Source organism: Aquarana catesbeiana, linkage group LG13, assembly GCF_042186555.1.
Source record: "Aquarana catesbeiana isolate 2022-GZ linkage group LG13, ASM4218655v1, whole genome shotgun sequence".
Lineage (NCBI taxonomy): Eukaryota > Metazoa > Chordata > Amphibia > Anura > Ranidae > Aquarana > Aquarana catesbeiana.
In genome coordinates this window covers 206985027-207012472 of record NC_133336.1, presented here as the reverse complement: position 1 = coordinate 207012472, position 27446 = coordinate 206985027, and the positions used below count along the sequence as shown (strand labels likewise).

General features: G+C 45.7%; 1 protein-coding gene across 1 annotated transcript in view; it reads left to right on the top strand.

Moving 5' to 3' along the window:
• The window catches only part of LOC141116658 (NACHT, LRR and PYD domains-containing protein 3-like), a 502014-nt gene that overhangs the window by 186375 nt on the left and 288193 nt on the right, over nucleotides 1–27446 (top strand). The window contains exon 5 of the mRNA XM_073609051.1: nucleotides 6783–6848. Coding sequence (XP_073465152.1) covers nucleotides 6783–6848 — 66 coding nt within the window. The remainder of the gene's footprint in view (nucleotides 1–6782; nucleotides 6849–27446) is intronic.

Sequence of the window (27446 nt, the reverse complement as noted above, 5' to 3'; positions counted from 1 at the left end):
GTCACAAACTGACACCAATGCAAAAAAAACTGCTATTGGTGTCACCGTGACAGGGGGGGGGTGATTGGGGGGTGATCGGGGGGTGATGGGGGGTGAAAAGTGTGCCTAGTGTGTTCTACTGTTAGTGTAGTGTTAGTGCAGACTTATATAAAAAAATCCAAATGCAGCGCTAAATTAAATTAAGTAAAGTGATTAAATCATAAATAAGTCTGTGAGAATTATTTGAAAAGTTGAGATGACGTGAAGCCTCCACCAAACTTCAGTGTGCACAAAAAAGCACACCACACCCACGTGCTGCCAAACTGCTTACCAGAGCAATATAAAAAACATGCAATGTAATCAAATGATGCCGAGGCTCAACATTAACTCGGAATGACACTCCATCACACACGGCCAAAGGATGGGAAAAGCCAGATGATCACATAACATCAGGACATCAGGGTACACATGGGAAGGTGAATGGATTGTGCAATCACCAGCAGGATAACCCAGTAAAGAAAGAGCAATAATAGTGAAGCCCGTATGGATAAAAAATGGGCATTTATTGTAGTTCACTTACAGGTATAGACAGTGGATCATCACAAAAAAGAAATAGGTCCGCAGTTCACAGCCTGCCTGCATCAGCCAGCCTGACATGTTTCATCCCATGTGGATATCATCAGAAGCGTGGCCAATGATGCAAGCATGCCCACATATAGTAAAACATTCCAGGTCACACTGCCCTCTGATAGGACAGTGCGACACACATAACAGCTGTTATCAATTGTGCCTCTGTCCGCACATGAGCAAAGCGAGCGCTCTGCATGTGAGGCAGGAAGCAAAACATCAATCTATTCGGCCGCGCATGCGCAGCACGGCCGTGCGGTTCACAAATACAGGAAATGAAAACCAACAGGTTATTACGGCCGCTCAGAGCGCCGTGCGTCCCTCCTGATAGGGTAAACACAGCCGCGCATGCGCGCCACGGTCACACTATACAGCAGGCCTGCATTAGTCACCTTTGTATGCCCGCACATGCACAGTGCGGCCGAACAGTTAGAGCACGGAGATACTAGTCGGCAAAGCCGCATCTCATTAATGATAGGCGCAATCGAAACAGCGCCAGACAAGAGTGACCGCGGCTGTGCAGAAAAAAAACCCTTATGTAACAGAGGCACATTAAAATCATGTTGATTATTGTTAATAATAAACATAACTATAAAGAGTGGATAAAAATTAGTAAAACACATATATGTTAAACATATTAAGAACATGTATCTTATAGAGCAATAAACTGCATTGAAGGAAGGATATGGAGGCTCCCAAACAGTGCAGTGATACAACGGCATCAATCGCCCAAAAAAGATATAAAAACTTTTTAAAAAGATAAAAAATGAAATATACAAAATAATAAAATATATGAACAAAGTACAAATATGTGATAAAAACAAAGCACAAGACAGGAAAATGTACAAGCACTGCCCCCTAGGTGTTCATAAAAAAGAAAAATATTTTTAACTATTATTAATAAAACAGTTTATATCCTTGTCGACATTCATGCCGAAAGGGGACACTGATACCTACATTCCTTTTAAGTCATGATCCCATTTTTAAATATAAAAAGGAACTTACTGCACTTGTCAATGCTGGGTTTCGTAACAAATTGCTTAATAAGAAAGAGAGGGACTTTCTAATCCCGTTGGCGCCTAGAAAGCCAATTATTTACTTTCTACCGAAAATACATAAGAGTTTAATTAATATGCCGGGAAGACCAATTATTAGTGGGTTGGACTCTATTACCTCTAGAATCGTTAAATATATTGATGGCTTTTTACAGCCCTTAGTATCTGGTACCCCTCCTATATTAAAGATTCTGCGCAGGTGATTTGCAGTTTTGAGAATTTGGAGTGGAAAGAGGGATATATTATGGCCACTGCTGATGTGGCGTCCCTGTACACTATTATTTCCCACGCAGATGGCTTAGAAGTGGTGGACTTGTTCTTAAAGAGAGCTGTTGAGTTGATATCTGCACAACAAGAGTTCATCCTAGACTTATTAAAATATGCCATGACCCATAATTACTTCTGGTTTGGGGGTACTCATTACCTCCAAAGCAGAGGGGTCGCTATGGGTGCAAAATTTGCACCAAGCATGGCCAATTTATTTATGGCCAAATGGGAGGAGGATGTCATCTATTCCAACAGAAGACAAGAATTAGTCTTCTGGGGTAGATATATAGACGACATCCTCCTCCTGCGGGATGGCGACATGCTATCACACCACCTTTATGCATCAACTCAATGAAAATTCACTGGGGATTGTGCTACAGTTTGAGAGCAGCACTAGTAAAAAACATTTTTTGGACCTGACCATACAGATCAAAGATGGCACTTTTAATACATCCACTTTCTTTAAGAGTACCGATAGAAATGGGTATATTGGAGAAGGGAGCTGTCATCACCCTTCATGGCTCAAATCAGTACCCAGGAGTCAATTCCTCCGTTTGCGGCGGAATTGTACTCTTAAGGAAGACTTTTTTATATAGGCTGCTACTCTGAAAGAAAGATTAATTGAGAAAGGATACTCACCTAGTGATTTAAACAGAGTCATTAATGAAGTGGGGAACATGGATCGACTGTCCATTTTACAGAATAAGAAAAAACCTATATCAAGTGAGATCGATTACAATTTTTCAATGATCACCACTTATTCCCAACAATATCCTGATATTAAAAAAAATTTGTCCAAACATTGGGGAGTTCTTAAAAATGATAAGGTTTTGGGTCCAGTCCTCCCAGACCGGCCACAAGTTATTTTTAAAGGGGTTCTCCCCCTTAAACTCCAAGTAGCACCTAATATTTTGGATGCCCCCAATAGAGTGTAATTTTTTCAAAAATCTAAGGGTTATCATCCTTGCCGGGCTTGTAATGTTTGTGCTATTAATAACGACAAGAGTAGAAAAATATGTCAATTCAAGTCTTGTGCTACAGGGAGAGTATTTGACATTAACACCTTCATTACCTGCACCTCATTAAACGTGGTATACTTATTGATCTGCCCTTGCGGCTTACAATATGTGGGTTGCACGACACGGGCTATGCACATTAGGGTTAATGAGCATATCACAAACATTAAGAAGGGTTTCCCGAAACATACTGTCTCTCAACATTATTTGGAATGTCACAATCAGAATCCCAAGGGAACCACTTTTGTGACCATCGACAGGTTCAATCCACACTGGCGTGGTAGTTCGTCCAAATGGGAAATTTCCAAACTCGAAACCCGCTGGATATATAATTTAAAATGTTATACCCCTTTCGGCATGAATGTCGACTGGGATATAAACTGTTTTATTAATAATAGTTAAAAATATTTTTCTTTTTTATGAACACCTAGGGGGCAGTGCTTGTACATTTTTCTGTCTCGTGCTTTGTTTTTATCCCATATTTGTACTTTGTTCATATATTTTATTATTTTGTATATTTCATTTTTTATCTTTTTGAAAATTTTTTATATCTTTTTTGGGCGATTGATGCCGTTGTATCACTGCACTGTTTGGGAGCCTCCATATCCTCCCTTCAATGCAGTTTATCGCTCTAAAAGATACATGTTCTTAATATGTTTAACATATATGTGTTTTACTAATTTTTATCCACTCTTTATAGTTATGTTTATTATTAACAATAATCAACATGATTTTATTGTGCCTCTGTTACATAAGGGTTTTTTTTCTGCACAGCCGCGGTCACTCTTGTCTGGCGCTGTTTCGATTGCGCCTATCATTAATGAGATGCGGCTTTGCTGACTAGTGTCTCCGTGCTCTAACTGTTCGGCCGCACTGCGCATGTGCGGGCATACAAAGGGGACTAATGCAGGCCTGCCGTATAGTGTGACCGTGGCGCGCATGTGCGGCCGTGTTTACCCTATCAGGAGGGATGCACGGCGCTCTGAGCGGCCGTAATAACCTGTTGGTTTTCATTTCCTGTATTTGTGAACCGCACGGCCACACTGCGCATGGGCGGCTGAATAGATCGATGTTTTGCTTCCTGCCTTACATGCAGAGCGCTCGCTATGCGCATGTGCGGACAGGTGCACAATTGATAACACCTGTTATGTGTGTCACACTGTCCTATCAGAGGGCAGTGTTACTTGGAATGTTTTACTATATATGTGGGCGTGCTTGCATCATTGGCCATGCCTCTGATGATATCCACATAGGATGAAACATGTCAGGCTGGCTGATGCAAGCATGCTGTGAACCGCGGACCTATTTCTTTTTTGTGATGATCCACTGTCTATACCTGTAAGTAGACTACGATAAATGCACATTTTTTATCCATACGGGCTTCACTATTATTGCTCTTTCTTTACTGGGTTATCCTGCTGGTGATTGCACAATCCATTCACCTTCCCATGTGTACCCTGATGTCCTGATGTTATGTGACCATCTGGTTTTTCCCATCCTTTGGCCGTGTGTGATGGAATGTCATTCCGAGTTAATGTTGAGCCTCGGCATCATTTAATTACATTGCGTGTTTTTTATATTGCTCTGGTAAGTTTGGCAGCACGTGGGTGTGGTGTGCTTTTTTTGTGCACACTGAAGTTTGGTGGAGGCTTCACGTCATCTCAACTTTTCAAACAATTCTCATGGACTTATTAATCATTTAATCACTTTACTTAATTTAATTTAGCGCTGCATTTGGATTTTTTTATATATGTTTGATGAATCAACAAACTATGCTGGCAGCTAACCGTTATTTCTAGTTAATGCAGATATTTTTCACATTTGTTTTACCGTTGGTGCAGACTTACTTGATGTCTTCTCTCCACAGCGCCGGAATGAAAAGACCGGCTCGAGGAGAGATGACATCACTTCCTCTGCCGCTGTTTACATTACAGCAGCAGAGGGAGATTTTCATTCATGGGGAGCGATCGCGAGAGGGTGGCTACGAATGAGTGGCCTCCCCCTCAGCCTGTATCGCTTCCCTAATGAAGCTGACCGCCTCGGGCACCGGGGGGGGCCGATGCGACCCCAGCCCGCGGGAAGCAGATCACATACCAGGTACGTGATTTTGCCTGCCTGTGCCTTTCTGCTGACGTATATCGTCAGTAGGCGGTCGGCAAGTGGTTAAGCAACAGACAGCATGGATTCATGAAAGACAGAAGTTGTCAGACAAACCTGATTTCTTTTTATGAAGAGGTAAGTAAAATCTTGGACAGAGGGGTGGCTGTGGACGTGGTGTACTTGGATTTTGCAAAAGCGTTCGACACAGTTCCCTACACGCATCTCATGTGTAAGGTAAGGTCTACAGGTTTGGAAATATCAGTTTGTAAATGGATAGAAAACTGGCTAAAAGACAGAATTCAGAGAGTAGTGGTTAATGATTCTTACTCTGAATGGTCTAAGGTTATCAGTGGTGTACCCCAAGGTTCAGTGCTGGGACCCTTACTTTTAATATCATTATAAATGATATTGGGTCTGGGATCAAAAGTAACATTTCTGTCTTTGCAGATGACACCAAACTATGCAGTGGAATAACGTCCTTACAGGATGTCTCCAATTTACAAGCCGACCTCAATGCACTGTCTAATTGGGAAACTATGTGGCAGATGAGGTTTAATGTTGAGAAATGTAAAGTTATGCACTTGGGGGCTAAGAATCCGTGGAGAAGGATCTGGGGGTTTTGGTAGATCATAAGCTCAATAATAGCATGCAATGCCAAGCTGCGGTTTCCAAAGCGAGCAAAGTCCTTTCTTGTATTAGGAAAGGTATAGAGAGATATAATTTTGCCCCTGTTCAAATCATTAGTAAGACCTCATCTGGAATGTGCAGTTCAGTTTTGGGCACCAGTTCTCAAAAAGGATATCGGGGAACTAGAGAAAGTGCAGAGAAGGGCAACCAAACTGATAAGAGGCATGGAGGAGCTCAGCTATGAGGAAAGATTAGAGGAACTGAATGTATTCACTCTTGAGAAGAGGAGAATAAGGGGGATATGATCAACATGTTCAAATATATAAAGGGTCCATATAGTGAACTTGGTGTTGAGTTATTCTCTTTACGGTCAACCCAGAGGACAAGGGGGCACTTTTTACGTCTAGAGGAAAAGAGATTTTATCTCCAGATACGCAAAGGTTTCTTCACAGTAAGAGCTGTGAAAATGTGGAATAGACTCCCGCCAGAGGTGGTTCTGGCCAGCTCAGTAGATTGCTTTAGGAAGGCCTGGATACTTTCCTAAATGTACATAATATAACTGGGTACTAACATTTATAGGTAAAGTTGATCCAGGGAAAATCCGATTGCCTTTTGGGGGATTAGGAAGGAATTTTTTCCCCTGCTGTAGCAAATTGGAGCATGCTCTGCTGGGGTTTTTTGCCTTCCTCTGGATCAACTGAGGGTATAAAATTGGGTATATTGGATTGTACGATATTTTTTATTTTATTTATTTATTGTTTTTAAGGTTGAACTGGATGGACTAGTGTCTTTTTTCGGCCTGACTAACTGTGTGTGACTGTGTAACTTGCTAGTAGCAATGAACAGAGCCCTTTTATATCTCTCTCCACTCCAATATCACACTCCGACTCTATTCCTTACACTTATTCAGAACACAATCTTAATCAGATCACTTCTGTATATTTATATATGGGCAGAATATGGAGAACTTTACTCTGACATGTTACATGTAACATAGGATTCATTATATTCTGCTGCTTGGACATAATTGTAATATGTAGCTTGGTGTATGTGAAAGGTCGGCTTCAATCATACATGACTCAGAGCCATCATCTTATATTCCTCTCTATAGGTAAGGGTCTGCCGGATCAGATTCTGCTGGATGAAATCGGACATTCCCTGACTCTGGAGATGAAAGGTAAATAAAACCCGTAGTGTATCTATCACAGGAATCACTTTGTGTAAGGTGCGGAGATGGTGTTGGAATAATTACACTTCTTTTGTACCATCTACTCCACTGAGGACTTCTATATCTGAATCTTTATAAATTATAATGATGATCTATGTACACCGATTATACTGGATCTGGGGTCTGTCTTCTGTTACCAGATTCATAGTTCTTTTATAGGGATGAGCCGAACACCCCCCTGTTAGGTTTGCACCAGAACATGCGAACAGGCAACAAATTTGTTCGAACACGCGAACACCGTTAAAGTCTATGGGACACGAACATGAATAATCAAAAGTGCTCATTTTAAAGGCTTATATGCAAGTTATTGTCATAAAAAGTGTTTGGGGACCCGGGTCCTACCCCTAATTTAAATCTAATCGCGGCTAAAAAAAATGGCGCGAGGTTCCCCTCAAAATCTATACCAGACCCTTTAGGTCTGGTATGGATTTTAAGGGTAACCCCGTGCCAAATCCATTATTTAAGTTCTTAAATAATGGAGGGCTGGGCCACCCGGTGACCCCACCCCCTCTGACGCACGGGGACTTGACGGGGACTTTCCTGTGGCATTCCCCTTGACGTAACGGGTGACCCCCCTCTGACGTCACAGGGAATGCCACAGGGAAGTCCCCGTCAAGTCCCCGTGCATCAGAGGGGGGCGGGGTCACCGGGTGGCCCCGCCCTCCGTTATTTAGGAACCGTCAGAAGACGAGAGGCATCGCACAGCAGGAGCCTCCCATCCAATCATGGATGCAGAGCGGTCCGAGAAGAAGATGAAGAAAAGAAGATGAAGAGAAGAAGGCGCCCTGGAGGAAGATGCCGGACGAGAACACTGGAGGAAGAACCAGAAGAAGAAGAAGATGGAGGAAGAAACCGAAGGAAGATAGAAGATAGAAGAAAGGAGATAGAAGAAAGAAGAAGCATTTAAATAAAGGAATTGTCAAAAACTGTCTTGTCATTTTTAACATTTTTGACACTTTTTTTGTGTAATGGTAGGGGTACTTTTGTACCCCCTTACCATTTCACACAGGGGGGAGGGCTGGGATCTGGGGGTCCCCTTGTTAAAGGGGGCTTCCAGATTCCGATAAGCCCCCTGCCCGCAGACCCCCACAACCACCGGGCAAGAGTTGTGGGGGGATGAGGCCCTTGTCCCCATCAACATGGGGACAAGCTGTTTTGGGGGGCTACCCCAAAGCACCCTACCAATGTTGAGGGCATGTGGCCTGGTACGGTTCAGGAAGGGGAGGCGCTCTCTCGTCCCCCCTCTTTTCCTGCGGCCTGCCAGGTTGCATGCTTGGATAAGGGTTTGGTATGGATTTTTGGGGGTACCCCACGCCATTTTTTTTTTTTAATTTTGGTTCGTAGTTCCCCTGTGGGGAATTCCCATGCCATTTTTATCAATGAACTTTTATGTGTATTGTCTGACCGGCAATTCATTAATAGCCGCGAGTAGTTTTAAATTACTTTTTTTCCTTTGAAATGTCATTTTGCTGTCAGACTGTTCTAAACACGGGAAACATGCGCGGAATAATATAGACACCCCCAGTTACGAAATTTAAAGGAATATTACACTTTTATTGTTTCACTTTAAGCATTATTAAAATCACTGCTCCTGAAAAAACAGACATTTTTAAAACTTTTTTTTTCATTGATCCATGTCCCCTGGGGCAGGACCAAGGTCCCCAAACACTTTTTATGACAATAGCTTACATATAAGACTTTAAAATGAGCACTTTTGATTTCTCCCATAGACTTTTAAAGGGTGGTCCGCGGCTTTCGAATTTGCCACCCACGAACACCCCAAATTGTTCGCTGTTCGGCGAACTGGCGAACAGCCAATGTTCGAGTCGAACATGAGTTCTGATTCAGTACTTTTTTTATTCTTTTCATAGCAGTACAAGTTATACATTTATCCATACATTTTATTTCCAGATACATAATCTTACTTCTAGCATTCACCCACCCCTCAAAAAAAACCACACAAAACAAAAACTAAAAGAAAAAAAAAAAAAAGAGCGAAACCCAACAACAACAAAAAAGATTTCCTCCCCCTACTGTATCTCTCTCCCCCCCTCGACCCCAAAAGCCCCCCCCCCGTCCTCCCATCCTCTCCCAATATTGTCCCTCTCCCATATTGATTCATCTTTTATTTTCATTGTCCCAGGCCTCTACCCAGCTTTTCCAGATGGCATCAAATTTATCTTGGCTCCCTTTATGTGTATAAATAAATTCCTCCTTTATTATGGTTTCTTTTATTTGTGTTCTCCATTCTTCGACTGTTGGGGGGTATATAGATATCCACTTCTGAGCTATTAGCTTTCGTGCCTGAAACAAGCCTCTCGTCATTGCGATATGGGTATGTTTTGAAATATTTGTTTCCTCCACTATATTTAATAAACATAAATTTGGGTCTAGTGAAATTTCTATACCTAATGCGCTATTTATGTTTTTAACCACTTCAATACAGGGCACTTATACACCTTCCTGCCCAGACCAATTTTCAGCTTTCAGTGCTGTCGCAGTTTGAATGACAATTGCGCGGTCATACAACACTGTACCCAAACTAAATTTTTATCATTTTGTTCCCACAAATAGAGCTTTCTTTTTGTGGTATTTGATCACCTCTGCGTTTTTTTTTTTTTGCGAAACAAATAAAAAAAGACCGAAAATTTTGAAAAAAATAAAAGTTTTGCTTTTGTTTAAAAATTTTGTAAATAAGTAAGTTTTCTCTTTCACTGATGGGCACTGATAAGGCAGCACTGACAGGCACTGATAAGGCGGCAGTGATGAGGTGGCACCAATGAGCGGGCACTGACGATGGGCACTGGTAGGCGGCACTGATGGGTGACACTAATATGCAGCACTGATGGGCATTGATAGGTGGCACTGATGGGCACTCATGGGTGGCACTGGGTGGCACTGATGGGCACTAATAGGCGACACTGATCGGCACTGATAGGCTGCAAAGATGGGTTCTTATGGGTGGCACTGATGGGCACTGATAGGTGGCACTGATGGGCACTGATAAGCGGCACTGATGGGCACTGATACGCGGCACTGATAGGCATCCCTGGTGGCACTGGCAGGCATTGGAGTTGGCACTGATTGGAAGCTGCCTGGGCATTGATTGGCAGCTGCCTTTGCACTAATTAGTTTTTCCCTGGGGGTCTAGGGGGCATAACTGGTGGTCCAGTGTGGATGGTTTTCCTGGTGGTCCTGGGCTGCTTCCCTGGTGGTCCTGGGCGGGATTCGAGGGGGGCTGTGCTGATAAACAATCAGCACAGACCCCCCTGTCAGGAGAGCAGCCGATCGGCTCTCCTCTACTCGCGTCTGTAAGACGCGAGTGAGGAAAAGCCGATCACCGGCTCTTCCTATTCATCTTCATTCTTCATTGATTGGACACGGCTGATCACATGGTAAAGAGTCTCCGTCAGAGACTCTTTACATAGATCGGTGTTGCGGGGTGTCAGACTGACACCCCGCAACAACGCTCGCTGCGATGCGCGCCCCCGGGGGTGCGCAGTTGCTTAATATCCTGAGGACGTCATATGACACCCAGTCAGGTTATTGAAACCACTTTGCCGCCGTCATTCTGCTATATGGCAGGCGGCAAGTGGTTAATTATATCCTGCCAATAACGATGGAGTTTGGGGCATTTCCACAACATGTGTATTAGATTAGCCGGTGCACCACTACACCGGGGGCATAAGGGGGATTCCCTGCGTTTCCACTTAAATAGATTTTCGGGGGTATAGTATGAACTATGTGTAATAAAAAGTTGTGTTAATTTTTGAGTAGCTGACAGAGATACCTTTGGGATCGCAGACAAGACCTCTGACCACTGAGCGTCAGTCAGTGCTCCCAGGTCTCATTCCCACTGCGCCCCGGCCGGCACCACTACCGCTTCCTTAAATTTACACTGCAATATCTCATATAATTTAGAGATAAGTCCCTTTTTTTGATCCCTTTTCTTCAACAATATTGTTATTTTAGAGACATTAAACTTAAATACAGATGTACGGGCCTGAACATGAAAAGCATGTCTAAGCTGGAGATACTGAAAGAACCTCTGTCTTGGAATCCCGAATTCCTCAGATATTTGCGCAAATGATTTTATGTTATCGTTCCAAAACAGTTGTTCCACATATCTCAGCCCCTGAGTTTGCCAAAGCCCAAATCCCTCCAATCTCTGCACTTCCTCATAGTTTGCGTTATTCCATATTGGTGTATAGGAAGTATAACCTGTAATGCTAGTAATCTTTTTTATTGCTAGCCATACCTTATTGAATAGCTCACCTGTCATGAATTTCTTATCTTTTTGAAAGGTTTTTGTCTCTAGTAGGGACATCAGTGAATATCCCTTACCCAGTGGAAGTAATAACCCCTGTATGGGATCATTCTCATCTACCTCTGTCCAGCCAAAAAATTGCTGGGTTTGTGAAGCCAGTTCGAGCTTGAAGGTCATCCCTATACTTGAACACTAAATTGAATTCCATTTTATTCCACAGCCAGAAGCTCATTGCAGGAAATGGATCTATAAAACGTGTTCTCACCAATGGACTACTGTATTGCCCTTTAAAAACTGTAGCCTGCCGACTTCATATGTCAAAATGCTTCTATCTGTGTGAGGTATTGTGACATCATAACACAACAGATGTGTTTGTGAATAATACTATATGATCACCATCTCAAAGATTTCATAGTGATCACAGGACTGGGAATCATGATGATTTGTTCCTGAATGATAGAGGAGATTTGGATGTCACTTATTAATCAGAAACATACAAAGATCTATATATTCCTAGTTCTCATCTGTAATATCAGCACTTAAAGTGGTTCTAAAGGCTGAAGATTTTGTTTACCTTCTTGCATTCTATGAAGATAAAGGAAGATTTCTTATGTTCATTGACACACAGCCTCTTCTTTATCCATGACCAAACAGGATTTTATAGCAACACCTACAAGAGTAGAACACTAGGAAGAAAAAAATGTTGGCACCTCCTGTAATGATGTGTATACTTTATGTTATAATTCAAGTTCAATTGTTATGCCTAGTTCCTTATGCATGTTAGGAAACAGTTAACAGTTTTGGTCATGTGATTTGGGGGTGGGGAGCTGTGAAGAGATCTGTAAGATGGATGCTGCTGAATAAACACCAGGCTCATGTTAAAGCTCTTGCTATCTGACTATTCTTGGTGTTAAATCATCACATGGTACCAGAAGTGGGTTGAGAAGAATCATGGCAGCAAACAACAACACAAAGAACATTCCATCCCTGGATTTGGAATCAGGAAATGTATCTGAAAACTGGTCACAATGGAGGGAGCTGATAGAGCTTGTGTTTGCAGGACCAGATGCAGACAAATGGTCTGATCAGCAGAAAGCAGCTCACTTTCTGATATGTGTGGGACAAAAAGGACGTGATGTGTGCCGAGCCTGGCAAGCAAGTGGGGAGATCACCGCAGAGGACAAAAAGAAAACAGAGGTACTGTTTGCAATTTTTGAGGTGTACTGCAACCCAAGGAGAAACTCCACAGTGCAAAGGAAACTGTTTTATGAGAGGAAGCAGTGTGGAGGTGAGTCTGTGGATGAATGGGTAACACAGCTGTGCTTGCTTGCCAAAGACTGTGCTTTCTATGATGCTGGAGATATGATAAAAGACCGCATTCTGATGGGCAGTAAGTTTAAGGAAGTTCAGGAAAAGCTGCTGCAGGAAGAAGACTTAAATCTTGAGAAAGCCATAAGAATTGCCAGAGCATATGAAATGTCAAGAAAGGACATGCAGGTACTGGAAGGAACACAGCTCCAGATTAATGCTATAGAAAATCACAGCAGCAGATATGGGCAAGAAAGAACACACAAAGGAATAAAGAACACCTGTGGCACTGGGACAAGTAACACACAAGAAGCGTGTGGATATTATGGAAACGTGCACCATAAAAATACTGTCTGTCAGACAAGGGGGCAGTTATGCAATACATGCAAGAAAAAGAGGACATTTTGCCAGGGTGTGTAAACTGTCTTCACAAACCGGAAACTCCTTAGAGGACAATGATGACAACGCAGGGTCAGACTCAGACTGCACCCCAATATATCTTGCAGCAGTACAAAAAACACATCAGTCTGTAGATGAAGCAACTGTAACATTACAGATAGGGGCTAACTAAACTCCAATCACACAGGAGCACAAGTAAATTGTGTGCCAAGCCACATATACCTGGAACACCTCAGTAATGAATCCCCCTTAGGGACTCAGGACCTACCAAAACTAATGGGATATGGTGTTAAAAAAGCTGAAAGTAATAGGTCGCTGCCATGCAAAATGTTCATACAAGGGATCTGAAAAGGTTTTACAATTGTTTGTGATAGAAACACAAGCCCCAGCCATGCTAGGTCTCAGAACAAGTAAAAAGATTGGACTTGTGAAGATCATAATGACTGTGGATGGTGGGCACAGAGGTCTGACAGAGGCTGACATTAAACGTGAGTACTGTGATCTATTCAAGGGCCTGGGGTGCCTCCCGGGTGTAAGCTGCATACATATAAAAGAGGGTGCACAGCCAGTCATTCATGCCCCAAGGAGAATACCTTTAACTCTTGTGAATAAAGTCAGACAAGAACTCACTAGGATGGAGTAGTAAAAAAGGTCACAGAACCATCGGAATGGCTCAGTTCTATGGTTGTGGTGGAGAAGAACACAGGTGCAATTCGTATATATGCATTGACCCACATGATTTGAATAAAGTCATAAATGAGAGAACACTACAAACTCCCCAGCATAGAGGATATAGTGCACAAGCTAGTAGGAGCAACAGTATTTAGTGTACTAGATGCCCATTCGGGTTACTGGCAATTGCGTCTTGATAAAGCCAGCAGTTACTTGACCACTTTTAACTCCCCTTTGGGTCGTGGATGCTTCACAAGGGTGCCTTTCGGCATAGCATCTGCACAGGAAATATTTCAAAAGAAATCACACAAATTGATCACTGGTCTACAGGGTGTTGAAGTAATAGTTGATAATTTGCTGGTCTATGGAAAGGATCAAATGGAACATGACAAAAACCTTACTGCTTTGCTCAATCGGTGTCGTGAGAAGAATCTTACACTCAATCCAAACACAATGCAAATTGGGGTAGAAGAAGTTACATATTTTGGACACCTACTAACCAAAGAGGGCTTGAAGCCTGATCCGAAGAAGATTACAGCAGTTCTTAACATGAAGGCCCCAACCTCCAAAAAGGAGCTGGAGACATCACTAGGTATTTTCAACTATCTATCCAAATTCTCTCAGGGCCTTGCTCAACAGATAGCACTGCTACATACACTGCTACAGAAGGATGCTGTTTAGCAGAGGCGGCTCTAGGCTTTGTGAGGCCTTAGGCAAATTTTACACATGAGGCCCCACTCACGCCCATAATGTGAAAAAAAATTCAAGCAATTAAAATGGCTGCAAAAAGATGCACGGATTTAGCACACAGTTCATCAGCACCACTTCCAGAGCACCCTCCTCACTCATCAGACATATGCAGCCAATAAAACATCTGGGACCCAGCAAGGTGGCAACCTACCCCTCTAAGAATTTCCCATGCCTTGGGAGGAAGGAGATTGGGGGAATCCCAACACAGTGCAGAGAGAGATAGGGAGGAGGGAGGGAGAGAGACAGGGATAGAGAGGGGGGAGGGGTGGGAAAGAAGGGAAGAGAGGGGGGGGAGAGGGGGGATAGGGGGGATAGGGGGGAGAGAGAGGGGGAAAGGGGGAGAGAAGGGAGGAGAGAGAGAGATAGGGGAGGAGGGGAGAGAGCGGGGGAGGGAGAGGGAGAGAGGTGGGAGAGAGAGAGAGGGGGAGAGAGAGAGAGAAGGGAGGAGAGGGAGAGAAGGGAGGAGAGGGAGAGAGAGAGAGAGGGGGGGAGAGAGAGAGGGGGGAGAGAGAGAGAGAGGGGGGGGAGAGAGAGAGGGAGAGAGGGAGGGTTGGAGAGACTGGGGGTGACACAGAGGAGGGAGGTGAATAAGAGAGGGGGTGAGGGAGAGAGAGAAGGGCTGTGGAAGAGAGGGGTGGCACAAGAGAGAAAGAGACAAGGGGTGGGAGAGAAGGGGAGAGAGGGAGAGAGAGAGAAGGGGGAGAGAGAAGAGGGAGAGAGAAGAGGGAGAGAGAAGAGGGAAAGAGAGGGGGGAGAGAGAGAGAGAGAGGGGGGGTGAGAGGAATGGTGAGAGAGAAGGGGGGGAGAGAGGGAGAGAGAGAAAGGAGAGAGAGAGAGGGGGGAGGGAGAGAGAGAGGGGGGAGGGAGAGAGAGAGGGGGGAGGGGGAGAGAGAGAGGGGGAGAGAGAGAGAGAGAGGGAGAGAGAGGGGGAGAGAGAGCGAGAGGGGGGAGAGAGAGAGAGGGAGAGAGAGGGGGAGAGGGAGAGAGAGGGAGAGAGAGGGGGAGAGGGAGAGAGAGGGGGAGAGGGAGAGAAAGGGGAGAGAGAGAGAGAGAGAGAGGGGGAGAGAGAGAGAGGGGGAGACAGAGGGGGGAGACAGAGAGACAGGGGGGAGAGAGAGAGAGACAGGGGGGGAGAGAGACAGGGGGAGAGAGAGGGAGAGAGCATGTGAGAGCACTGGGCAGGAGCAGGAGAGGGGGGGCAAAGAACAGGAGGGAGCTGGAGAGCACTGGGGTTGTGGGGGCAGAAAGCACTGGGGAAGGTGGGGAGCATAGGAGGGGTGGGGGCTGGAGAGTGCGGGGGAGCTTGAGAGGAGGGGAGTCAAAGAATGCGAGGGGGAAGCAGGGGGAGCTGAAAAGCACTGGGGGAGGAGCCAGGGAGCACAATGAGGGTCGGAGAGCACAGGGGGTGCAGAAGAAGTTAGATAGGAGGAGCGGTGGGAGGCTGCATATAGTGGAATTGAACTTTTTATATTCCTCCTGCAGCCGCTGAACACTCACTTCTCCTCCTCTCCTTCCTGCAGATGATTCAGCGGCTGCAGGAGGAATATAGAAAGATCAGTTCCACTGTATGCTGCCGTCCACCGCTCCTCCTAACCAGGCACACAGGAAGGCTGCACAGGCACTCACCTTCTCTCTGGTCGGCCAGGCGGCATCAGGAGATTGAAGGCGGGGCTCCTTCATGTTCAGTTACAGGGCAGCTCAGCTGGAGGCAGGTGCGGAGACTCGGAGAGGTCGGGTGAGCGCAGGCTAAAAGAGCAGCCCAGCTGCGGCTCCCACATGGACATGCCGCCGCCCGACACACGCCTTGTAGAGATGGCACCAGGAGCCGGATGCTGTCATCCGGCCGCTGCCGCCACCTAGAGGCCTCAAATGTCCCGCTGTCCACACCTGCTGCCACCGGACCAGGATGCAACCGCTCCGTGCTGGAGCCGCTATTCCCCGGGCAGTACCCGATTCGTCACTCAGCCACAGAGCCGCGGTAGGCGGAGCCGGCGGCGTCGACATCAGTAATTGAGCACAAGCAAAGTAGGCGACCGCGAGGCCCCTGTCAGTGCGGGGCCTTAGGCGGTCGCCTAGTTTGCCTAATTAGAGAGCCGCCTCTGCTGTTTAGTGTTGGGATGCAAACATGGAAAAGACTTTTGACAAAGTGAAAAAACTGATCACTAAACATCCAGGGCCAATACTGAAATATTTTGATGTAAACTGTGACACTGTACTTCAAGTGGATGCATCCCTATTTGGGTTAGGTGCTGTACTGACTCAACAAGGACATCCTGTGGCATATGCTTCATGAGTATTAACCACAACACAAGCCAATTATGCCCAAATTGAGAAAGAGATGCTGGCTATTGTGAATGCATGTGAGAAATTTCACCAGTACATATATGGTTGCCCGGTAGTAGATCCTACAGAAAACACTAGCTTCTACACCTCCACGTCTGCAGCGGATGGTTATGAAATTACAGCAGTATGATCTCACAGTAAAGTATAAGCCTGGAAAGGAAATTCCCAGGGCAGATACCCTGTCTAGGGTGTTTCTAGAAGGACATGAAGCACGGGATGAACCTGAATTGGAAGAAGAGGTACATAAAGTACTAGCGAACATTCCAATATCGGATGTATGGCTGGAGAAGATAAGACAAGACACCAAACAGGATAAAGTCCTAGAAAAACTAACTTGTGTCATGTGCAATGGCTGGCCAGAAAAACGAAAGAAGCTGTGTCCTGAACTACAGGGATTCTGGTCTATAAAAGATGAGCTATACATTCATTTGGATATCATATTTATGGGTGACCATATTCTCATTCCTAAGTCACAGCAGGCAGAAGTACTGAAACAAATCCACCAGGGTCATTTGGGTGTCACTCTGTGTAAGCGCAGAGCGCGGGAGTTGGTCTACCGGCCTAATTTGGACTTTGACATTGAGATACTTGTGAAGAAGTGTGAAACCTGCCAGACATTTCAAAAACACAATGCAAAGGAACCTCTTACACTGTGGAATGCCCCTTCATGGGCATGGCAGAGACTGGTACAGATATTTTTGATTTTGAGGACAACCATTACCTGATAGTAGTAGATTATTACAGCAACAACTTTGAGCTAGTGCAGTTGAGAAATTTAAAAACCTTAACAGTCATATGGGCTTTCAAAACAATACTTTCAAGACATGGAGTGTGTGAAGAACCTGTGTCTGATAATGGGCCACAATTCTCATGTTCTGAGTTCTAGTGCTTCCTGTGTGAATGGGGAATCAGGCACAAACCCACAGGCCAATGGTCTAGCAGAGAAGTATGTTGGCATAGCCAAATCCATTATACTGAAAGTGCAATCATCAGGGCAGGATGTGTACCTAGGACTGTTAAACTATCGTGCAACACCTATTGAAGGTTTATGCTCACCTGCACAGCTGCTAATGGGTAGAACACTGAGGACCACAGTGCCTATTGCACCACAGAAATTGCTGCCTCAGTCTATTCCATAGGATCGAGTAACAGCTCAGAGGATCATAAACATGAAAAGGCAAAAACTGTATTTTGATAAATCTACAAAATCCCTTCGTCCACTCTGCTGGGCAAGCTGTGCGACACAGAGTCACTGGGAATACATGGGAACCTGCTCAAATTGTCAAAGAAGCCCATTCACCAAAATCATATATAATCGAGACCAAGTGTGGACAGAAACTGAGACGAAACAGGCGTCATCTTCGTCCAGACACTGCTACAGATACATCATTAGAGGAACCGGGTGACAATGGAGATAAAGAACAAGCCCATGATGGCACAGAAGTCCTAAACATGGATTTTGAGTCTACTGAGGATACCTAGGACAGCATAAACATATCACCATGTGATAATCTTGGGATTGACTCTCAACTGAACCCCAATCCTACAGATGATGAGCCAGCTATTACTTTCTCTCGCTATGGTCGAGCTATTAAACCAAAGATATGGAGGGACTTTGTCTCATATTAAATGCTTCATGTTATGATGTGTATGCTTTATGTTATAATTCAAGTTCAATTGTTATGCTAGTCCCTTATGCATGTTAGGAAACCGTTAACAGTTTTGGTCATGTGATCTGGGGCAGGGAACTGTGGAGAGTTCTGTAAGATGGATGCTGCTGAATAAATACCAGGCTCATGTTAAAACTCTTGCTGTCTGCCTATTCTTGGTGTTAAATCATCACACCTCCTATGGCCAGTCTTCCCTGGCCTTAAAACCCCTTCTCTACTATAGACCTCCGGTCATTGTGCCGAGTGCCAGCAGTATGGTTGTATTGTTTTATGCTGGGACTTGTAGTCTTATAGCTTTCTTATTTTTTTCCTTTTCATTTCCTGGTATTTTGTCACGTAGAGATCGTCTATCAACAGTCATGTCACCCCAGTTTGACCAGCGAGAGCACACAGACCGCTAGCTCTGCTCTAAGTCGACAGCGACTACGCCGCTTTTCCTTTTGGCCACTAGGGGCATACCCGCGTGTGCCCAGAGCCGATGCAAGTGCCCGCTGGGTGCGATGACCGCCAGGCACCCGCAATTGCTCGTGGCAGAGCGAGAACAGGGATCTGTGTGTGTAAACACACAAATCCCGGTTCTTTCAGGGGAGTAGAGACAGATCATGTGTTCATACCAAGTATGAACACCTATCTCTCTCTCTCCTCCTAGACAGTCCCATCCCCCTACAGTTAGAACACAGTGAGGGAGCACAGTTAACCCCTTGATCACCCCCTAGTATTAACCCCTTCCCTGCCAGTGACATCTATACAGTAATCAGTACATTTTTATAGCACTGATTGCTGTATAATTGTCAATTGTCCCAAAAATATGTCAAAAGTGTCCAATTTGTCTGCAGCAATATCGCAGTCCCGATAAAAATCGCACATCGCTGCCATTACTAGTAAAAAAATAATAATAAAAATGCCATAAATCTATCCCCTATTTTGTAGACGCTATAACTTTTGCGCAAACCAGTCAATTTACTCTTATTGTGATTTTTTTAACAAAAATATGTAGAAGAATACATATTCGCCTAAAGTGAAGAAAAAGATTTTTTGAAAAAAAATGTCGGATATTTATTATAGCAAAAGTAAAAGATATTGGGGGTCATTTACTAAGATGAATGCACTGCGCTGGTTCCGATCTTAATTGGTGCGCTGGATAGATCCTTAATCCAGCGTGTGAACCAGCATACACACAGGAGTACCTGCACACGAGAATGTTTCCAGCGCAATAGGACCACGCTGGTTCTCGGCGAGGTACATCTCGCGCTCGCTGCAATAGGAAAAAGACATCTTCCTATTAAGGCAGCGTGAGAAAAACCTGCATGGGTTCCCCCTTTGGGTGCATGCCAGGCTCTTCGGTCTAGTATGGATATTAAGGGGAACCCCTACACCGAAAAAATGGCATGGGGGTTCCCCCAAATCCACACCAGACTCTTATCTGAGCATGCAGGCCGGCCGGTCAGGAAAGGGGGTGGGGACGAGTGAGCGCCCCCCCTCCTGAACCGTGCCAGGCCGCATGCCCTCAACATGGGGGATGGGTACTTTGGGGAAGAGGGGCGCGCTGCAGGCCCCCCCACCCCAAAGCACCTTGTCCCCATGTTGATGAGGACAAGGGCCTCTTCCCGACAACCCGTCCCGTTGGTTGTCAGGGTCTGCAGGCAGAGGGCTTATCGGAATCCGGGAGCCCCTTTAATAAGGGGGCACCCAGATCCCGGCCCCCCACACTATGTGAATGAGTATGGGGTACATGGTACCCCTACCCATTCACCTAGGAAAAAAAGTGTCAATTAAAAAAAACACACTGCACAGGTTTTTAAAGTAATTTATTAGACAGCTCCGGGGGGTCCTCTTCCGGCTTCGGGGGTCTTTCTGGTTCTTCTCCGCTGTCTCCGGCCTTTTCTTCCACTGTTCGACCTGTTCTCCACGCTCTCCGGGTCTTCTGCTGGGCTCCTCCGCTATCTTCTGCTCTTTTGCCGTTCTTTTGCTATAGCAGAGGAGCCCGGTCTGCTGCCTTCTGCCTTCTTCCCTCTTTTTTTTTAAATTCTTTATTTATTTAAGGCAAAGTTCCTTGACATACAGTAATCATACCTTTTTTACAAGCAAAATAATCAAACAAATTCCGTGGATTAAAAGATATGCTTAAACACATCAATATCGTTATTAGCAGATCAAGGATTACTTTGTCCATGTGAGAACCCTTATGTACATGAAAACCAGAAGGCCAAAGATACCTTCTGGGCAAATTGGCACGTAAACAGAACATAATGATTAAATCGATCTAGGGTGAAAATCGTGTGCCGTTATCTTACCTCTATAAATTGCGTAACTTTTATAGGTCTTATGAACTCTACATTTATGATACAGCTATACATCCGCCTGAAAATCTTAACGACACTCGTACATAAGGAAGAGAAAAAAGGAACATGAAAGCAGAGAGAGGGGGGAGGGGAAGCGTTCCCATACAGGTTATCAATACACTATTCAATCCTAGTCCCAGTAGATTAGAGTGTAAGTCATTCATGTCATAGAATCAGCCACTTCTTGCAGGTATGTGTTCGTGCCTGTGAAGTGTCTCCAGGGCCTCCATCTGTCCCCGAATTGTTCCTCTGTGTTATGGAGGGTAGCAGTCAGTTCCTCCATACGTAATATATAATTGACTTTGGAGTACCACAGGACCCTGGTAGGTGGCTTGGGTTGCCTCCAGAGTGCGGGAATACATGCCCTTGCTGCATTGAGGAGTTGCATTGTCAAAGTTTTTTGTATTTCCGAATGGGTCTCTCTGCCAGATGCAAGAGACATGCCGCCGGATTGTTTTATAAGTCAACTGAAGTTAGGCTTTTAATAATCTTTGTCACCTCCTCCCAGAACGGTCTCAATACTGGACAGGCCCAGAAAATATGGATAATGGTACCTACTGCAGTGTCGCATCGCCAGCACTTATCCGAAACGTTTTTATTCATCTTATGGAGTAAATAGGGAACTCTATACCAACGGGACATAATTTTATATCCTATTTCCTGGTATTGGTTCGCTATGGAAGACTTATGTGCCAGAGTTTGAATTTTGTCTGTCTGTTATGGCGAAAACTGAACCTCCAAATCCCTTTCCCACTTTTGTATAAATGTCATAGTCGGTTCTACTAGCTGAACAGTCAGGTAGTTGTACAGCCAGTAGAGCATATGCCGCGAGGGTTCCCCTGCCTTACAGAGTGATTTGAAGAGGGTAAGGTCACGTGGCGTGTACGACATCTTCTGTAGAGATTGTAAAAAATGTCGGAGTTGGTAGGTACTGAAAGCATTTAGCGGTGGGTCTGTGAGGTTAGAAATGGCTGACAGGGAGGGGAGCTCCCCCCGCGGCCAGACATCCATCAGACTACACCTCCCCTCTGCGATCAATTGTCGCATTCTTCTACTAGTGATCCCCGGTATGAGGTCTGGATTGCCTATTATCGGCATCATAGGAGAGGGCAGCGGTGAGAGACCAGTGACATGAATGGTGGATCTAGCCACTTTAAGAGTAGCACCAATCAAAGGGTGATTCCTCATATCCTCTGGCGGAGGATATGTGAGCCACGGAGAAGCCAAGAGGGGGATAGAGGCATCTTCAAGTTCCATTCCTACCCACTGTTTTAATTCTTTATGACAATGCCAATCCACAATCCTCGAAAAATGTACCGCTCTATAATAGTTGAGGAAGTCCGGTAGGCCAATGCCCCCTTTCTCCTTAGGTCTAGTCAGTATTAGTATTTTCGTCCTGGGCAATTTATGTGCCCAAATGAAGTCTCTAACTATCACCTGAAGCTGTTTGAAAAAATTCAGCGGAATCTGGATTGGGATGGTTTGAAGCACGTACAGAATCCTTGGTAAAACTGTCATCTTTAAGGCGTTGCACCGTCCGAACCACGTCAAGGTCAGGGTATGCCAAATGCGAAGGTCAGCTTTCAGTCTATGTAGCAGGGGAATATAATTAAATGTATACAAGTGTGCCAAGTTCGGTGTGATGTCAATACCTAGATAACGAATAGATTTATCCGCCCAGTGGAATGAAAAGGACGTACGTAAACTGTGAGCCTCTGATTCAGGCATCGTTATATTCAACACTGCAGACTTGGCACAGTTGACCTTAAAATTTGACATCTCCCCGTATTTCCGTAAAGCTGCTAGGATATTGGGGAGCGATATCCGCGGGTTGGCGACAAAGAAAATTAAGTCGTCGGCATAAGCCGCAATTTTGTGATGTCCCGAGGGCTTCTGCACGCCTGTAATATTTGAGTCATCTCTTATGTGGCACATAAACGATTCTAAAGTCAAGATGAAAATAAGGGGGGAGAGGGGGCATCCCTGTCTTGTCGCGTTTCTTATGGAAAAAAACTCGGAACGCCACTCCTTTACCCGAACTGCCGCCGACGGTTTGGAGTAAAGGGACAGAATCCAGCTAAGCATATTGGGACCGAGGCCAATGTATGAAAGAGTGGCCTGCATGAAATGCCAGGCCACCCTGTCCTTCTTTCCTCTTCTCTTCTTCCGATGCTGACACGATGCTCTCTCTGGCTGGAATTCTCTCTGGGCGCTCCGCTCTGACTTATATAGGCGGTGACCCCACCCCCTTATGCCGTCACAGTCCCTGGGCATGCTAGGACTGTGATGTTTTAGGGGGCATGGTCAACATCACCCGGTGACCACGCCCCCTAAAACATCACAGTCCCAGCATGCCCAGGGACTGTGATGGCATAAGGGGGCGGGGTCACGGCCTATACATAAGGGGGCGGGGTCACCGCCTATATAAGTCAGAGCGGAGCGCCCAGAGAGCATTCCAGCCAGAGAGAGCGTCCTGTCAACATCAGAAGAAGAAGAGAAGAGGGCAGAAGGCAGTAGACCGGGCTCCTCCGCTATAGCAAAAGAGCGGCAAAAGAGCAGAAGATAGTGGAGGAGCCCGGCAGAAGACCCGGAGAGCGCGGAGAAATGGTCGAACAGCAGAAGTAAAGGCCGGAGACAGCGGAGAAGAACCGGAGAGACCCCCGAAGCCGTAAGAGGACCCCCCCGGAGCTGTCTAATAAATTACTTTAAAACCTGTGCAGTGTGGTTTTTTTTATTGACACTTTTTCCCTAGGTGAATGGGTAGGGGTACCATGTACCCCATACTCATTCACATAGGGTGGGGGGCAGGTATCTGGGGGCCCTCTTATTAAAGGGGGCTCCCGGATTTCAATAAGCCCCCCCTCCCGCAGACCCCGAAACCAACTGCCAGGGTTGTCGGGAAGAGGCCCTTGTCCTCATCAACATGGGGACAAGGTGCTTTGGGGGGGCCGCAGCATGCCCTCTTTCCTCAAAGTACCCATGCCCCATGTCGAGGGCATGCGGCTTTGTATAGTTCAGTAGAGGGGGGCGCTCGCTCGTCCCCACCCCCTTTCCTGACCGGCCGGGCTGCGTGCTCGGATAAGGGTCTGGTATGGATTTTGGGGAGGACCCCATGCCGATTTTTCGGCGTAGGGGGTTCCCCTTAAAATCCATACCAGACCGAAGGGCCTGGTATGCCCCTGGGGGTGGGGACACCCACGCCATGTTTAAAAAATTTTTGGCATGGGGTCCCCTCCGAATCAATACCAGACCCTTGGGGGGGAACCCACGCTGTTTTTTTTCACAATTTTTTTTTAGCCGGCATTTTTTTTTTATATTGAGCGGGAAGTCAGCTGACAGCTGATGACTCATAGGTTGTTAACCACTTCAATATCAGACACTTTTGCCTCTTCCCGCCCAGGACAATTTTCAGCTTTCAGCGCTGTCACACTTTGAATGACAATTGCGCGGTCATGCTACACTGTACCAAAACAACATTTTTAGCATTTTGTTCCCACAAAAAGAGCTTTCTTTTGGTGGTATTTGATCAACTCTGCAGTTTTTTTTGCTAAAAAAACACAAAAAGAACAAAATTTTGGAAAAAAAAGTTTTTCTTTGTTTCAGTTATAAAATTTTGTTTTCTCCTTCACTGTCGGGCACTGATGAGGCGGCACTGATGAGTTGGCACTAATAAGGTGGCACTAATGGGCACTGATGAGGATGCACTGATATGTAGAATTGATGGGCACTAATATGCAGCAATGATAAGCAGCACTGATAGGTGGCAGTGATGGGCACTGACTGGCAGCACTGATGGGCACTGACTGGCGGCACTGATGGGCTCTGACTGGCGGCACTGATGAGCACTGACAGGCAGCTGTGATGGGGCAGCTGTGATGGGCACTGACAGGCGGCACTGACAGGCGGCACTGATGGGCAGCACTGATGTTGAGTAGGGATGAGCCGAACACCACCGGTTTGGTTCACACCAGAACCTGCGAACGGTTCGAAAATTCGCACGAACGTTAGAACCCCATTGACGTCTATGGGACTCGAACATTCAAAATCAAAAGTGCTCATTTTAAAGGCTAATTTGCATGGTATTGTCCTAAAAAGGGTTTGGGGACCCGGGTCCTGCCCCAGGGGACATGTTTCAATGCAAAAAAACTTTAAAAACGGACGTTTTTTCAGGAGCAGTGATTTTAATGATGCTTAAAGAAAAAAGTGAAATATTCCTTTAAATATCGTACCTGGGGGGTGTCTATAGTATGCCTGTAAAGTAGCGCGTGTTTCCTGTGCTTAGAACAGTCCCTGCACAAAATGTCATTTTTAAAGGAAAAAAAGTCATTTAAAACTGCTTGCGGCTTTAAAGTAATGTCGGGTCCTGGCAATATGGATGAAAATCAGTGAGACAAACAGCATGGGTACCCCCCAGTCCATTACCAGGCCCTTTGGGTCTTCTATGGATATTAAGGGGAACCCCGCACCTAAATTAAAAAAAGGAAAGGCGTGGGTCCACCAGGCCCTATATACTCTGAACAGCAGTATACAGGTGGTGCAAACAAGACAGGGACTGTAGGTTTGTTGTTAAGTAGAATCTTTTTGTAATTTTGAACTGGTACATTTTTAATGTGTTTAGCTCCAGCCAAAAAAATCTATTTTAAGCTTTTTGGAAAACATAAGGAAGGGTTATCACCCCTGTGACATTTGTTTTGCTGTTTGTGCTCCTTTTCAGAAGATTTCACCTCACTTTTTGTCCCAATGACAAATGTTTTTTGAAAATTTGTTTTTTTTTTTTGTGATACAAGGATTGGTGATAAAGCATCAGTGGGAAGGAGAAAAGTTTTCCCCATATTAACTCTTACAGGAGAGAATTTCCCTTCCTAGGGGTAGATTTCATCTCACTTCCTGTTGTCTCCTTCCGTTTGGAAGTAGGAGTCATTTGTAAGTTGGATGTTTGAAAGTAGGGGCCTGCTTTATATACTCAGCAGAAAAATTGGGCCTTTGGTGGTGGTGGTGGTGGTGCCACAACACTGTAAGTCCTCACTCGCTCTTGGTGGGTGCAGAAACGGGCCCTGCTGTGAAATAATAGATCAAGAATTGTAATTACATGCCCCTGTTGAACAGGGGCTGAAAAATTGGGCCTTAGGCACTGGTGCTGGTGCCCAGAACCAAAAATGTTCTTACAAGCTATCAGTGTGATCATTGAGGAGGAAGAGGATAATTACTCAGGATAGTCACTCAGCATCAGCATAGGCAGTCTTTGAAGGGATCTGAGATTTCAAAAAAAAATATTCGGTTACATCAGCATCAGGTGCTTGGTAGCTGGTGGTGATCCAAGACTGATTAATTTTTATGAAGGTCAGTCGATCGACCAAGTCGGTGGACAGACGCACCCTGTGATCGGTTACAAAGCCTCCAGCAGCACTGAATGTGCGTTCCGAAAGAACGCTGGATGCAGGACAGGCCAGTAGCTCAATTACATACTGTGCAAGCTCTGGCCAGTGATCCATCCTCAAGACCCAGTAACCCAGAGGATTTTTGGTGGGAAAGGTGTCCAAGTCTGATCTTGCCCCTAGGTATTCCTGCACCATGTAAAACAGACGCTGGCGATGGTTGCTAGAACCGATCATACCTTGGGGCTGCGGACCAAAAAATTGTCTGAGCGCATCGGTCAGACGGCCACCTTCTCCACCGCTCCTTCTTTGACTGACCGAAGCCTCAGCAACACGTTGTCCAGAAACAGGAGTTTGTAACCTCCCAGTCTCTGGGAACGCGTTGCACAGACCTTTCTGCAAGGCCTCCCGAAGATGTTTCATCCTCTGCGACGGCAAGATAAGGTCCGCAACCTTACCCTTGTAACCTGGATCAAGGAGGGTTGCCAGCCAGTATTGGTCCTTCTCCTTAATACCACGAATACGAGGATCCTTACGCAGGCTTTGCAGGATCAGGGAGGCCATGCAGCGTAGGTTTGCTGAGGCATTCGGTCTGGAGTCCTCTGGGTCACTAGGGACGACATGGTCCGCAGCCACCTCCTCCCAGCCACGTACAAGTCCATGTATTTATTGGGACTGATCCCTTAAAGACTGCTGCTGATGCTAAGTGCCAGGCTCCACCTCCATACTGACACAATCCTCCTCCTCCTCGTCCTCTTCCTGTGTGATCGGCGCACACACAGGAACACTGTCTGGATAAAGGGGGCCTTGAGAGCTAAGGAAGTCCTCCTCTTCCTGCCTCTGTTCTGCCTGAAGTGCCCTGTCCATTATTCCACGCAGCGTGTGCTCCAACAGGTGGACAGTGTGACTGATGCATGCACTGTCACTACTCACCATCCTCGTGGCCTCCTCAAATGGTGACAGGACAGTGCATGCATCCCTGATCATGGCCCACTGGCGTGGGGCAAAAGAAAACAAGCTCCCCTGACCCTGTCCTGGTGCCATAGTCGCACAGTTACACATTGATGACTCTCTGCTGCGTGTGCAGCCGCTGCAGCATGGCCAACCTTGAGTTCCACCTGGTGGGCATGTCACAGATTAGGCGGTTCTTGGGCAGGTTAAACTCCTTTTGGAGGTCTTCCAGCCGAGTTCTGGCATTATATGACCGGCGGAAATGCACACAGACTTTCCTGCCCTGCCTCAGGACATCCTGTAAGCCCAGGTACCTGCCCAAGAACCGCTGCACCACCAAGTTAAGGACGTGAGCCAAAGAGGGCACATGGGTCATTTGTCCCTGTCGGAGGGCAGAGATGAGGTTGGTGCCATTGTCGCAAACCACCATTCCTGCCTTAAGTTGGTGTGGCGTCAACCACCTCTGAACC